This window comes from Lissotriton helveticus, chromosome 4_1, assembly GCF_964261635.1.
Source record: "Lissotriton helveticus chromosome 4_1, aLisHel1.1, whole genome shotgun sequence".
NCBI lineage: Eukaryota > Metazoa > Chordata > Amphibia > Caudata > Salamandridae > Lissotriton > Lissotriton helveticus.
Window position 1 is genome coordinate 984,415,184 of NC_136063.1, and position 16,351 is coordinate 984,431,534.

Sequence of the window (16,351 nt, forward strand, 5' to 3'; positions counted from 1 at the left end):
CACTGAATGCTTTTGCAAATGAACAGTAGTTCATCATCTCGATAGTAATTTAAACTATCTGGACCAATTGTTCCAATTATTAATTCTTCGATATTCGCTTTTAATTTGGCCACATCAAGTTTTGGTGTGGTTACCCTGACTTCAGGACTCCCTATATCTGATATAGCACCCATTGGTGTTTTTGGAGATAAATCCTCATTAAAGGTTAAATCAGGCATTCTCGATTTAGAAGTGTTTATTTCAGATAAATCTGAATAAAATTTTTCAGCAGCCTTTTGAATTTCTGTATTTAAAGGAATAGTTAATCCAGTTTTGTTTGTTTCCTTTTGGTCAAATACGGGCTGAACAGGACCAATTGTTACTGGAACTGTCACAGCTTCCATGCCTTTTGTCATTCTTTTTATTAATTCTTCTTTTGATCTTAAATATTCATTATAATCAACATCTTCAACATTTCTTGCCTCTCTTATATATTCTTTTGGAGGTTCTCTTGCTCTTGGAGCCATTGTAAAATGTCTACCTTCATTTCGAGCATTCTCGAATTCTGGTCTTCTAGGAGTTTCAATGATTTCGCAATTATTTGGATAAAGTTTAGGAGCTTCATTAATTGGAGGTGCACTCGGTGAAGTTTCAGTAGAAACCACCGGAGTAGACCATGATCTAGGAGGTCTCAAAGGCTGATTCTTTCTAGCAGTTGTATATATTTCTTCCATAACTGCATCCTCAGATTCACTTTCCATAGATTTCCCTGTAGGAGTACCCATTACCATTTCATGAATCAAATACAATCCATCACTCATGTTTCCCTGTCTCCACATTCGCAATCTATCTTCATGAGTTTCTCTTTTCCAAGATGGATTTTTAGAAGGTCTTTTAATTCCACTAGCTTCTCTTTGTAACTGATACATCTCGTCTTCCCACTCAACTAAAGCTTCAAATTGAGTTGGTCTCGGTTTTGGGACAAGAGCATTCATTTTCTCTCGTAAATTTCTTAAGACTTTTACATTAAATGAACCATCATCAGGCCAAGTTAAAACACCGTCGTTTTTAGTATAGCGTTTCCAACTATCGAACCATAAGACAGTATGATATCCATATTCACCTTCCATATACGCTGCAGGTGTTTTATACTTATGAAGTAGTTTACCACCTCGCGTTTCGATTTTCTTGTCAGGTGAAAATAAATTCTTAAACTTCTGAAATAATGTTGGCTTTTTCTCAACATGTTTAAAATGATAACTCATTTTTAAGAGTTAAATCTAATTCACAAAATCGTTCGTAAAATATTTCCGGGATGTTCCGTACAACAACCAATCCGTGCGCGAAACACACCAACAAGCCAATGACAGTTGAGCTACGTCACTTTTCTGCTCAACCAATAAGATTGGAGTTTTTCTGAAGGACCAATCAGCTCACAGGCCGTCAGAGACTCAAGAGCCAATCAGAATATAGTTTGTGACGTAGGTCACCCAATCCCAGCGCGGCTCTGTGACGTACACAGCAGCTGCGGTTTCTCGTTTCTCACTCCTGGTGCTTACCCCTCCTTCACAAAATCTTTTCACAGCGCCATTTTAAGAACACTTTTCAGTGTAAATTAATTCTTAACGATGACTATAAGGACAACATCTGTTCGTTTCACTATTTAGGATAGTTTACATACATTCAAGTATCCACACTTCGGAATAGACGGCGCTATTCACACTAAGGATAATATTCAATTGTCAGTAGAGTAACCTTACCCCACCCTTCTAACACGTATAATTATGAACTCGCTTTGCTCTGAACCCACCGCGAAGTGAAAGTTCTAAGAGTTCCACTTGAACATAAAATACAAATCAAACTCGCACTTTCACACTGAAATTTCCCTAATTTCAAACACACATGAAATCCGTACAGGACTCTCACCTGTTTATAGAGATCATGCACCGTTAGCAAAATAACGACGTTATCCGTACAGGGCTCTCACCTGTTTATAGATATGAAACATGTACCCGTACAGGACTCTAACCTGTTTATAGATAATCATGCACCGACGCTAATTTACCCTTCACTCAAGCTCGGATATAACTAATATTCTTATCACAGTGAGTTTTATGGAAGGCGCTTTGTCCCTATTCTCATGCTGCTTTAATTTCTTAGCAAACCCTCACTTTACAAGATTCAGACCTAGCCCTAAAACTGTGCTGCTCGGCGACAACACTATGGTACACGGCGATACCTCTTGTGATACTCGGCGATATCACTACAAACAGAACAGATGGCTTGCGTGACTAATTTCTCGCCACACAATCTATACCGGTATAGCTTACAGATAGCACGAAAAACGAACTTAACATGTGTTAAAACATCGATCCTATTTCCATACCATAACACTTTAGTAACCCTTAGCAACCGACATATTACCTTGGTTACCCTTAGCAACCATCAATTTCTGCTACCAGAGAATTGATCCAGCGGCCTATAGAAAATATATCATAAACAACGCTACCCAACTTCATAACCTATAAACAAAATTCTATACTAAATATGGACCCATTTATAAACCTGACATATTTTTGGGCCTACTGAATCAGGTGGTCAGATTAAATCTATATACACATTATCTACAAACTATATACATATTTATACATCTGCGGAAAGAATATTATCATTAGAATAAAACTTGACCATTTAAACGACCACCATTGGCGACGTGATCTAGCTAATAGTAACCTACACTCCTGAATAACCAAGACCAGCTTGTTTGTCAAAAGTAAGATTTTATTTACTAAATTATGGTATATAAGTTGATAGTTTTATAAATGAATTTTATTAGCAATAAGACAAGCATGATTGTAAAGAAATAAGAGAAAATACGATTTAAGCAAGTAAATCAAAATCAAAGTGAATATTTAAAGTTTAGCATTTCTAAAACCTAATTCCCTAACTGAGCTAAATAGATAGAAATTAAAGAAAAGTTCTTTGAGGATTCTTACGTGCTCCACGCAAAGTCCGTCAGCACTTCACCCTCATCGGAAAGTCAGAAAGCAGCAGCCAGCCCATCCCTAAGGGCATGACTTTTTATACCTTTCTATGCTAACTAAACTACGCAAAGGAAAGTTTTCAGAAATCTTCGACGTCCCATTGGCTGAGAGTGACAAGTGACATGTCACCCACTTTTCAAAAAGTTCCATTAAATCACATTTCTTAGAGACCATTGTCTCTTCCACGTGAAACCAGAAGCTTCCTGAGTTTGCAACAAATGTATAAAGTCATTCTCGCAGCGTCCATTGACTTTCAATTGACTTCCGCGGATGCCAAGTTAAGGACTGACAAAATGTTCTTTTTCGACCTTGGCCATGTCCGACAGAATGATGACAGCACATTAGTTTTTGCTTTGTGAACGCAGCTTTTGACGATTAATTTATTTCAGAATGGGCGTCTCGTGCTTTTGCAGAATTACAAGTCAGCTCTTTTCTGCGACTCAAGTGACTAGGCCCAAAGGCAGGCAACTTAAGCTTTCTAGTATAAAACAAACACAAGAAAAGTATTAATGTAAGAAATAATGTAGATTCTGTATCCACCCCATGGTTCACTAATTAATTAACCCACCCGATTAATCAAAATGTTACCTAGCCAATGCAAACAAATAAAGCAGCGTTTATATCTACCAGTCTCCGTTATTCCATGAGACTCATATGCACCTAGAATAGTAGAAATGACATCACACAGACAAGGAAAAGCAAAACAAGCACATGCTTCTTTTAAGTTTGCAGCAGTTAGTAATGACAAAAACGAAAACAATAAATTATTTTATTATTTTGCACGAACAAAAAGATGCAACATTTATGCACGTTTATGAGCACACATGTTAGTCCCCCCATGTGTAAAGTTTAATCTAAGTTGTATTAGCACGACATATCACAAATCATTAATATTATTATTCATGTTATGGAAATATGACTTCACGAGATTAAACAAAATTTTGTTTTCTATCTCGCTCCATCAGGGGCAACTGTGCTCACAGGCTGTTCCAACAGCAGATGTAGGTATGCATTTTATTAAATGTGTTCACGATTTCAAATACTGTCAGTTACCATGTTATTCGGTTCAGAAACTAAAATGGGATGTCCACTCACGTGGAAAATACACACATCAGTCATGGAGTCAGCCTGAATGACAAGTGAAGTACATTCCTCCTCCCCCCGCCCCCATAATGGCAGATACTAGAAGAACTAAATAACTCAACAAATAAACAACAGAATAACATACCAGGCAGCAATAACAGAGTTTGAAAGAATCCAAAAGGAACCACCAAGTTAATCCTCCATTTGCTCAATAAATCAAAATGGATGTTTTTTATACCTATCAGTGCCGGACACTCTGCCAAACAAATGCCTGAGGCAGAAAACTTTTCATAGTACAATCGCCTTTATGCACCAACAGCTAGAAAGTAGTTTTGCTGCAACTCATTCAGCATAAGTGGAGCAGTGATGTGGAGAAACAATTTCCATCAAGCATTAAATTCAAAAAAATTAAGGGAATTCCACTGTTATGTTATGGAATTCATTTGGGCAAACTCAAATCATCCACAAGTTTGAGAGCTGCTGAGTCGCCCTCCTCCTAGAACTGTTGGTAAATATGCTTGGTAAATAAAGGAAAGCGGGTGCCTACTCTGCTACCTCGGGCACAGGCCTGCTGTCGATACAGGAAGAGAATGCACAACAATGTGCAGTACAAAAAGTAATACAATGGGGGAAGGGCCGACAGTAGGGTGCTCCGACTGACTGTCGAGTTAATAGGTGCAGGAGTTTGACTGCTAATCCCCTCCCACAAACTGCTCTTCAATAAGAGCTAAATCACTTCAATACCTTTAGCCCCTGGAAGCCTCTCGTTCTGCTCATGGCACGCCGACGGTAACTAATGGGTCAATGCAGGGGTTGCCAAACTGTTTCAACCCATGGCTCCCTTGACCTACTGGTTGCTGGCTGTTACTTTATTTTGTTGGGTAGGAAGATCGGCCTCGGGGGTACTTCCATTTTTCTCCCTGAAAATAATTGGGATGAAGCAGATAAAGGAATTATAATCATATATGGCCTGAAAGCATGGAAACACGCCCATCCCCAGAATTACGCTCACAAACTGAAGACCACGCCCACAGGGAACTAGCGTCCAGTTTTTTGCAGGTCTAGCCCTCATGCCAAAGAAATAGAAGCCAACAGTGCCCCATTCCATGGCTTTTCGGATAGCCATCCACATAGACACACCTCCTCTTAAACGTGCCGTCTTCTCAAAGTCATGGAGTGTTCTAGATTTGTTTGTGTTGCCTGCATTTCTATGACCAAGCATGCCAGAAGTATTTCTGTGGGAGAACCTGTACATCTAGAATTGCTGGAAGGAGGTAGGTGCATGCAGTTTAACATGCACAGATTTTACTGCAACCAAAGTAGCCATGGTCATTTTCTCTTTAGTCTGCCAAAGCCCTGAATAAATATATGCATTCATTCAACATCTGGCCTATCGTCCATATCATGCTGGTCACATTGTGATGCTCATCAACGTAGCCCTGGGAATAATTTCTCCATCTTCGATCACATCAGTTTTAGGAATGGCAAGTATCAAATATAAAGAAGATATGACTTCCAAGAAAGCCAATGATATGTTCAGGATACATACCGTTTGCCTTTTGGAGCTTTCTGTTCAATCCAAATAAAGGCAAGTGTTTTTAGAATTACTATTATCATTGAATTCCTATTACATGTATGACTGAAATTGGGAACTTGTGTGTCAATCATTTTTTAAAGGCCCCGAGGCAGATTAACACACATATTGTAGGTTTATTTTCTTTTAATATTTATTTTGAATGTTAAAACCATTTCCATTGTTTCTGTCTTCCTTAGTGGTTGTTGTCTGTTGTTCCAGTAAATAGAGCAGGTAGCCTTTGTCCCCACTACAAGAAACAGATTTCTAGAAAAAGGTATTTTAGATCCAGCAGCTGATTCAATAATCATGTCTGCTGTACACCGTTTTCAGCTGCTTGCACTCACAGCAGGATGGCCCCACCGATCTGGGAGAAGCCCAGCTGATCTGTGACAATTAATGGAGCCTTGCATATACTTCATTTGCTGCCTTTAAAAAACTTCACTGCAGAAGTTAGACACAGGAACTGGACAACTGGAGCAATGTGCAAATATAGCGAACAGCAAAAGATATCGGATTCCCCAATGCAACTTTATCTTTTGCTTTGGGAAACAAACGGCACGGAACAAAATGCTCAATTTTCTCTTCTGCTTTCAAGAATAGTGATATTGTTTGTGTAGAATTAAAGGCTTCTTAGAAATTGTCAGTCATGAAACTCTTCCCAGTATTAGTAGCAACACTCTTTAAACACTGTAAAAAGCCACGATGTGGTAGTCTCATGTGGTGGTTTCATAGTTTTCCAGCCTGGGTAAAAGGCTTAGCTGGTTCCCTATATCCTCAGATGTATCATCTAACGCTGGTAACAGCTGTAGTAGGCCAGAGCAAAACGAGCCTAACAGTTGGCACCCTAATTGGCTACTGGTGGTTCCCAAACTCTGTGCATGGCACCCCTGGCTAGTTTTGATGGCGCACCAGGGTGCCACGGCACACAGTTTTGGAACCACTGGGTCAATGTGTGAATCTTACTGAACCCTTTTTTTAAGTGCCATATAACACTGTACAGTGGGTGACAATGTAGAGGACTACATGGGTGGTGGCCCGCAAGGGCTCTTGGGAGAAGATGACGGAATAATGTACGCCTATCCCACCTTTGCTCACTAGTAACTCCTACTGGGACGGGTATTCCACAGCACACTGTAAGTTAGTCCGCCATCTTGAACAAGGCCATATTGGACAACTGTTCAATATTCAACACTGATTTTTGGTTGTGGTTTATTACGTTGACATCAACGGAACACGGCCTTGACTTGGAACTCCAACATACTACAGTTAGTCTAGTTTGTTTGTACATAAGCTAATGTGTTAGGTACGAAAAACGTAGCCTTTTTATGGCCAAACCGCTGTGTCTTGTAATTTGCTACTTAGAGTAGAATGATGGTAGCGGAGCAGGGAGCAACATGAGACTCACAGTAGGACTGAGGATATAAATGTCAGGGCGGCTGGAGACTGAGCCTTATCAGTCTGCGCGAGATGACATTCTGAGGTTACCCAGTGTTTCCTGATCAAAATTACCAATCATGTAGTTTGTCCTATGTGGAGCCTGTTACTCCATTTAACATGGTGTCCCTGATCCAAAAAAACACTATCTCTGAAGAATATTAGCAAGGTCAGTGTCAGCAGATTAGGCAGCCCAGCTGTGCTTATCATTAGCTCACCACATTAACAAGAGATTACGAAAAACACACAATGCCATTAATTGTCATGCATTCCAAGCATTTCCGCCAAGCACTCCCATTTTTACTGGAATTATCTTAAAACAACTCCTCCACAGATTAATAAACCGCAGCTCCAGTAAAACCACATTAGCAGGACAGCACAGTGCAAAAGCCATCAGGGAGCCCCCCCTTTTATTAAATGTGCTGTGACAAAAGAGCAGTGGGCCCAATGCAAGCGAGAAAATTGGTCCTCAATCCACCAGTTTGGTGGTTAAAAAACCAGATACTGATTGGGGTGGATTGGGTCAACCACTTCTCCAGGCCCCGGTGCACTGCACCTGCTTCACTATTACAGCTATGCTCCTTCGCTTAACTGGACAGGACCCGGGTGTATGTCGAGAGACAGAGGCGAGGCGAGCTCGCTGTAGACAACAAATTCACAGATAGTTGCAGGTTTCCAGAATTTGGAGGTTCCTCGTCGGCCTCCGTGCAGCTGGGAAAGCTGGAGTTTCAACCAGGGCCTCTGGCTGGCCCTGCCAGCGACGCGGGCCAAGGGGCGGTTGTTAAAAGCACCAAGTCAACTCAAAAACGAAAGAGCTGGAGAGGGCAAACACATATCCACCCACAACAGCTGAAAGGTCCGTCAGTAAACAATAGCATTTCCCAAGGGGGCCATCTTGCTGACCTTCAAGAAATGAGGCGGCCCCTCAGACCAGGACACCAAGCACTGGGGGGGCACGAATATGTAGCAAAATACCCATAACAACTAAGATAGTGTACACAATATAAAACAATATAGCCAGGAACGTAGCAATGACGTCTGGCCTGGTACTCTGCACGAGCGCGTCCAAGGCCTCGCTCTCCATTTCTGCTTTCTGCAAATGCTGACAGCAGCGATTTAGAAGCAGTGCTATTTTCTTTCGCACAACCGGTTTCCCCCATTTCACGTTCCCAGAACTGCCGTGGCCTTGTGGGTAAAAAAGCCTGGTCTTTAAAATCTCTTCTAAAAAAGAGAATAAGCATGTTTGCCACGTGATACAGAGAGAGCTGATCGAAAAGCTCACGCCACGATCCAATAAAAACCGCGGATCGATACCACCGCGGCCCAGTGTTGTGCTGACTGCACGGCAGCGTCCCCTCAGGATTCACCCCAGTGTAAAACCGCTGTCCCAAACATCAATACTCCGAGGCCGGGAACATTGTACCGCAGTAGGTGCAGGAAAAAAAAAGTTAATGCATCAACAACACAGAGATTGGAAAAACAGCCAAAATAGGTTGGCAAATAATGAAGAGAAAAGCTGCAGGGGCCGTTTTCCAATTAAAGTGAATGTCAGAGACGGGCTTCCGGCTGACCAGAGCCGTCCGTGCACAACACCTGCACCCCGTGGTCATCTTCACGTCCCCAGTCCTCGCTCATTAAGAACTGACCGGTGAAAGAACCCGCAAGACCCCAGCGACTGACGGGCGCATGCATTATGCATTGAACTAGAAGGATGTAAATACACCCTCTGTCAGAGACTGACAGACACAGACCCGCCGGACAGACACACACGATTGTACCCCCTCCAGGCAGCGCGCTCGGCCAAGTACAGGTTCACACAGACAGCTACTCAGCCACACAACAGAAAACTCTACACAAAAAACACGGACAACTCCTCCCCTTCCACACAACACAGGCACGCACAAGCTTAATACAGACAGAGCAACTCAACACACGCACTCTGTAAAAAACAAACACGACTCCCCCCTCCTCCCCCCACCCCAACCGCACCACAATTGACAAGCGCAGGCTCAAAACACACATCCATTCAATATTTAAACTCCACACAAAAACACGCACGAGCCCTATCCACCCACATGACACACGTTGGCAAGCTGGCTCCATATAGACACACGCACTCAGACACGTCCCTCCACACAACACACACTGATAAGCGGGCTGCACATATTAACGCACACTGACCTAAAACATATAGAAACACGCACATATAAACTGCACCCGAAGACTCCAGACATAACTGACCCTGTACACAACACACATGCACAGAAACACGCACCTATATAACGACACCCGTTGACTCCAGACATAACTGACCCTGCACACAACACACATGCACGAGCACACACATATACTGCAAAAGCACGTACTGACCACAAGCACACACATTTACCCACAAACATGTACACGGGCACACATACGCGAGGTCCATTTACACATATATACACTCCACGCACACAAAGTAAAAATACTCGTAAACTACACAGGCAAGCACTGGCTTTCATACCCACAGATCAGAAACACATTCACAGACCCGTCGCTTCGCACTGTAATGAGGGTTGTTTATATTCATTGTACGTATGGATTCACACAAACACACGCACACACACGCGCCAGGCAGATAAACACAACCCCTGCACGGAGCATCATCAACCCGCCCGCAGCGCTCACCGTCCCGGGCCTCCTCTCCGCGGCTGCAGTTGCTGCAAATGTGCTTGATCTCCTTGCCGATGTGACAGTGGATGACAAAGGACACGTTGTTGTTGTTGGTGCTGGGCTCCTTCAGCGGTTTCATCCTCACCAGATAGAAGGCTTTCTTCCGCGCCTTCCCCTGGCCGCCCGTGTCTGGGGCGCAGCCCTCCCTGCCGCCCGGCGGCGAGGGGGAGGCGGCGGCGGCGGTGGTGGCGGAGGAGAAGGAAAACATCCCGGGCTGCCTGGCTTGTGTGAGATCCGCCATCCGTGCACTCCTGCAGCCTCAGCGCCGATCTGACACACCGGCGCGCGCGCACGCATCCACGCGCTCACACATACACGGGATTAGGAGAAAAACACACACACACACACATACAGGGGGGGGGGCGGGGGAGGAGCCCACCCCAAGTCTCAGTGACCTCCACGAACCTGCGGCGAGAACCAATCTGAGCAAAGCGATGCTGCCAGCAAATGAATGGCACCGATGCTACGCTACACCTGTGACAGCCGCGACCCTCCCCGTGGCTGCACGAGAGACAGACCCTCGTTTTATTGCTGCAGAGATAACCCCACGGGCAAGCACAGAACCGACAGGAAGCAAGCAGAGTTTTCAGGTTGGTCAAGGGAAATGATACCCTCTGACGTGTGCTGGGCTATATCATGTTGATTCCAAACAGCTTCTTCACAAGCAAGTGAGAAAATGAAATACTTCACAAAATCCCTCTCCCACCACTAGGCTTTCCACATTAAAATTGCGTATTTTTCTGGCTCCTACCGCATCTGAGCAGATGTTCCACAGGCAGGTGTTTCGTCCAGCCAAGCCTGTCAGCCTCGGGCCTTTCTAAGGCAGGTTCGCATGATCGACCTCACTGCTGCTCGTGGCAACCCCCCCCCCCGACATATGTACACACACACATCCGAACAAGAGACATACTTACCCCTATCTGCATCATAGCTTTCTAAATTCAATGTATAGAATGAGATCCCATTCAAAAAGCCGTATGCCACTAAATTCGACAGTACAAGCCATTTACCCCTGCATGTTTCATCCTGGGCACGGGGTGTGACCCTACTATATTACACCCATACATTTCAAGTTGTTCAGAAATTAGTGCACACGGGCTTTGGCAATACTCTACGGCCTCGAGTCATAGAGACTGGCCTTCAGTTCTGGGGAGAGAGAGTTATGCATGTATGGTTATCCAAAAATGTAAACTTTTAGGAGAGGTGCGTGTTTCAGAGTGTTTCAATAAACTACACTCAACTGAAGTCTCATGGGAATTAATGTGTTTTGCAAAACATTATTGTTTTCGGAAAAAAAAGCCAAAACTTCCCTTTAACAAACATTTTTTAGGGACCTTTTGTGCTTTTATCATGTATACTTTGATCCTTGCCCAAATTATCTACTGGGCAGGGTCTGTCTGGGAGAGAAAATAGGCCCGGGCATCAAAATAAAAGTGGCCACCATTTTTTAATCGAATAACTGAAAAGTTGCCCCCTTTGTAACTTGTACAGATACACTGTATAGTAGGCTGCAGACACTGTTTATTTTAATATCAGGGATGTCATCAGAAAAATGGACCACCAGACAATAAAACCGGCCGATAAACAGCCAGAAAACCGTCCCACACCCCGACCTGTCTGACCAGCCCATTGGGCATTGCCTAATACCCTATAGTCCAGTCCGACATAATTTGTGTGTATTTTACCATACGTCAGTCTGACACTGCTACTGGGCGTGGCCCAAGGCAGTGCTTAGTGCCCTCTGAGCAGAAAGTATGGCCTTCTGCCATGCCCTGCACCCAGTCCCCCAGTTCTAACAGCCTACTAAGAATGGCCTAAAGCTCCTCGTCCGAAAGTGCCCCTGTCCGTGGCATCCACTCAGCAGGCCTTTGCTTTGAAAAGTAATCATTGGGTCTCTGCACATATTTATCTTGACCTTACTACCAATTTAGGTACTGAAAGTGTGTACTTTTTCAAAGTCCATAAGTCTTTAGGAAATTTTCTGAATTTTGATTTAGAAATTATCATTTTGAATAAATGTCAATCGACACGATGCACAATTTGACCGATATTACTGCAGAGCAAACCATTAAAAAAAATAATTGGTGCAGTAACACAAACAATGTTCTCCATGCGAAATGTTTCCACCATCTTTCCTAAAAGTGGAACATGCCATATGGAAAACTGTTCAGACTAAACCAAAATAGATGGAAGCATAGAAAGATTCACATAACGGGAATATCAATTCCATATATTAAATAAAGCAAGGCAAGGAACACATACAGTAATGGATATGAAATAGTGACATCTAACCAAGATAAAAAATATTTAAAAAAAAGAAAAGTTCAGATTCATACCAAGATTTAATACAGACAGATGGAATGTAAGAACAATCTTACAAAAACATTGGACTTTTTATTAAGAAATGAAGATACATAAGCAGCAAAAGAAACAAAGATAATTAATAATTAATGCCAGAGCGAGAACTTTCAAAGATATGTTGCTACAAATTCACTTTATGGACGAGAAAGAAAATAAAGACCAGCATGGACACATTTGGACTGATTTTGGAATTTGCAACAAAGCAAGGTTTAATAATGGAACCAGTTATGTGGTGTAAGCACTATGGATTATATCAGATATATTATTGAGTGCCAATGTAACCTTAAATATATAAGAATCACTAGCTTTCACATGAAAAGGAAGATCTTAGCTTAGCCAAGCCATTGCTTCTTTACCTGCTGGGAAGGCTGCAGGGGAAGACACTATCCCTGTTGAGATCTATAAAACTTGCTTAGAGGAATTATCACCTTTATTATTACAAGTTATGCAATCAATTGGGGCAACTGGAAAAGCTCCCAATTCTTGGAACAGGGCCAAAATATATTTTTTCCTTAAAAAGGGCAAACCAAGAGAGGAAAGGGGGTCATATCGACCCATCTCTTTGATTAACACCTACACAAAAATATTTGCGAAAATTTTAGCAACCAGATTGGCCCCCCTCATGCCTAAAATAGTTAACCCGCAACAGCACGGGTTCGTGATTGGGAGGGACACTACCATTCACGTTAACATGGCCATAACGGCGTTTGACGTAACTGAGACGGAATCCACCCCACTCGGTATGATTTTGCTTGATGCCGAAAAGGCTTTTGACCGAGTGGGGTGGGACTATCTTTGGTGCGTCATGACAAAGATGGGACTTCGGGGTCAATTTGTAAAGGGGATACGTGCACTTTACGATAACCCTTCAGCTTGTATTGGCTATGGGGGGTTAACTTCCTCAGATTTTAATATCTGGTGTGGAACCCGTCAAGGTTGCCCCCTATCGCCTTTATTATTTGCCCTTTCTTTGGAACCATTTTTACAGGCTCTTCAGGCACAACTCCGAATCGCACCTTTTATATCTGGTTCATATGCACTAAAAATTACGGCGTATGCCGATGATATTGCCATTTATTCCCCCGATGTTATAGAAGCACTACAAGGGATTACTCAGGAGGCTTGTAAATTCGGAAAAATTTCTGGCTACAAGCTCAATATAAATCAACGCAAATTGTAGCTAATTAGGTACCTTCGACGGCGGTTTCAGAGATTTGCAAAACTGCCACTTATCTTGGGGTAAAAATTACCTCTAAAATACGAGAAATTAACCATATCAACTATAACGAATTAATCAAATCCACTTCCTTGTTACTAAAAAAATGGCATAAACTCCCCTTGAATTTAATCGGCAGAATCAACTTAATTAAAATGAAGGTTATGCCCAAATTTCTCTATCTTTTTCGCTCAATCCCTTTAGCACTGAATAATTCTTTTTTCAAACAATTAGACGAAATCTTCAGCAGTTTTATATGGGGATTTCGAAAAGCTCGTAGATCTTTGGCACTATTAAAAAATAACTTGGACAAGGGCGGCCTTAACTTCCCAGACGTTAAATTATATTTCTGGGCCTCGTTTATTAAGCGACTTCGGTCTTTACTTAATAGCAATGACCCATTTTTTTCCATCTATTTATGTTAAAATTTGAATCAAACATGTTTATTCTACGAGCTAGTGACCCCAATTATTTTAAGCAGGTGAAATTCAAGACTGCCAGAGACACAATCAAAATAGGTTTTAATATATTAGCCTTTTGCAAGACTACTTTTTACCACCCAAAATTACAACTTTTGGGAAATCCGGGTCTACCCGGAATTTTTAATGACGGCATGGCCTCCAGATGGTCTGCTCAGGGCATCAATGTGCTGGGGGATCTTTACGGCGCAGTAGGGTTCTTGGACTTCCACACATTAAAAGTATTGTATGACTTACCAGAAACAATGTGATTGAAATACCTACAAGTATATGATTTTCTGATACGGAAAAAAAAAATCCTTATTATTTCTGATTGTGATATTTGGAATTGTTTATATGCATCTAATAGCAAGTCCATTATAAGCGGAGCTTATAGATGTCTTTGCACTTTTAAAATGGACGACTGCTCTAAATTAGCAGAAAAATGGAGTAATACATTGGGTTTAAATATAACATCTAGTCAGATAGCTAATTCTTTCACTAAAGTTAATAATGCTGTGCGATCTTCAAGCTTAAGGCTGCAACAGTTTAGAACTACTTGTATGCTGTACTATACACCGGAAAGAATTTCCAAATGGTCCCTCAACAACATTTTTGGTGAACGTACTAAATGCCCTAAGTGTCAACTTTTTGCAGCAGATTTGTCTCACATGTTGTTTTCTTGCCCAGCTCTAATGCAATTTTGGGTTGGATTACAGAAAGTTTTTGAAATTAAGGCAATTTCTTTACCACCTATTACTGCTTTAACAGTACTACTGGATATACATCCTGATCTTGTGTCCCGGGCACCACTAGTTACAATTCTCTTTTCCTGTGCAAAACTAACTCTAGCTAGAGCCTGGATTTCTCCCATGCCCCCCAACATCGGAGACTGGTGGTCGTTAGTAAACGAAATTCATTCCTTGGAGTTTGCTTTGGCTAAACTTAGAGGGGTTCGGTCAATAAGAAAATTTAGAAACATTTGGGGTAACTTTATTTTATGAATTCTTTCTCTGTAATGGGTTATCAATTAATAACAATACTCGCAACATTTCCGTTGGTTTGTTTTACTTCAACTTTGTATCAAATCTGATTAATCTTTTTCTTTACCTGTGTACTAAGTGGAATAGGGAAAAAAATGTGTTATGGAATTTATTGACTCTCATTTTGTAAAATCTTGGCTTTTTGTATTGTACGGTATGTTCTCCTCATCAATTTGTTAATAAAAATTTTAAAAAAAGAAAAGGAAGATCTTAGAACACAGACTTGCACTTTCAAAGACATGACATATCCATATTTTTGGGAAAACTGTGCAAGTTATTTCAACCTTCCACACATTTACAGTACAACAGTATAGCCACAGTAAAACCTAAAACAGAGGCAGTGAATGTCAGCTCAAATTACAGAAACTGGAACCTAAACTTATTATTTTAGGGAAAGTGAGTTTCCCTCATATCCAAACGAGGATGAAGAACTGAGTGTCCATACTGAATGAGAAACATAGTATTGAAGAGAAATTACAACTGTTATATACTGTACTTTTGAAAAAAGTGAGGAAATTATCTAGGGGTGGTCCATAGATTTGAGAGAGAATTTTACTTTTCTAGCTTTTCAAAGAGAATTTTATCACTATTTTTTACAGTTAAAAAATAAAATGATTACTTTTTCCAATTAAACTGTTTAGGTCAGAATATAAGAAACATTAGCTATAATCTAATAGGGAATCATGTATTATCACTTTGATCAACCAAGGAGAAAGTCGATAGCATAGGTTTAAATAAGCAAATTATATGGGACAATTTTTGGGACCTGGGGACATAAACAATTTTCTTCTTTTTTTAATAAACAACAGAAATGATAGATTGGCACTCTATACATGCCAGTGACGAAGCTCGAGTGAGGGTGAAATGCGTTGCCAATAAATCATTTTTGAAATCTAAACTGTGGCGTGCAACCTCACTGAAACTTTTACACTCTAGAATTCTCATATATATATTAAAGTTTTTTAATAACACTGTGATCCATGGACCTTAAATAGTAAATACTGTGCATATTTTGTCCCTATAATTTACAGATCATATTGAAGATGTATTGAGCAGCTGGATCGCTTGTGCCCACTTGGGCTACACACCATCAAATTTAAATATTGTTTCTGAGACTGTATCAGCAACATGAAATTTGCCCACTTGGGCGGCATAAAATATTTGGGACAAGTTTCGATCAGTATATTTTAGATAGTTTCATTGTTGATTCAAGTGTCTGCTAAAAATGCTTTACATCTTCATCTGTTACTTTGTAAAAATGGACTTGTTGTGCAATTGTAGTAACTTGTCTATGTCACTTTGATCTCGTGTACGGAAGTCTGTTTTGAACTTATCACTTTAAATAGAATGGCCGCCAAAACAATTTCACCCGTGAGCAAGAAGTTTAGGCTTCGAAACGCGTAGGGTTGTTTTTCCGTGTGCCTATTAAATACTGCACTGAACAT

General features: G+C 41.3%; 1 protein-coding gene across 3 annotated transcripts in view; it reads right to left on the reverse strand.

Annotated features, from left to right (window-relative positions):
* The window catches only part of PHACTR1 (phosphatase and actin regulator 1), a 646,873-nt gene extending 636,797 nt beyond the window's left edge, over positions 1-10,076 (reverse strand). The window contains exon 1 of one of the 3 annotated variants that reach the window (XM_078687609.1): positions 9,784-10,076. In XM_078687609.1, coding sequence (XP_078543735.1) covers positions 9,784-10,069 — 286 coding nt within the window. In that variant the 5' untranslated portion in view covers positions 10,070-10,076. The remainder of the gene's footprint in view (positions 1-9,783) is intronic. The other 2 variants (XM_078687610.1, XM_078687611.1) reach the window with 2 other exon arrangements.
* Positions 10,077-16,351: the final 6,275 nt, after the last annotated feature.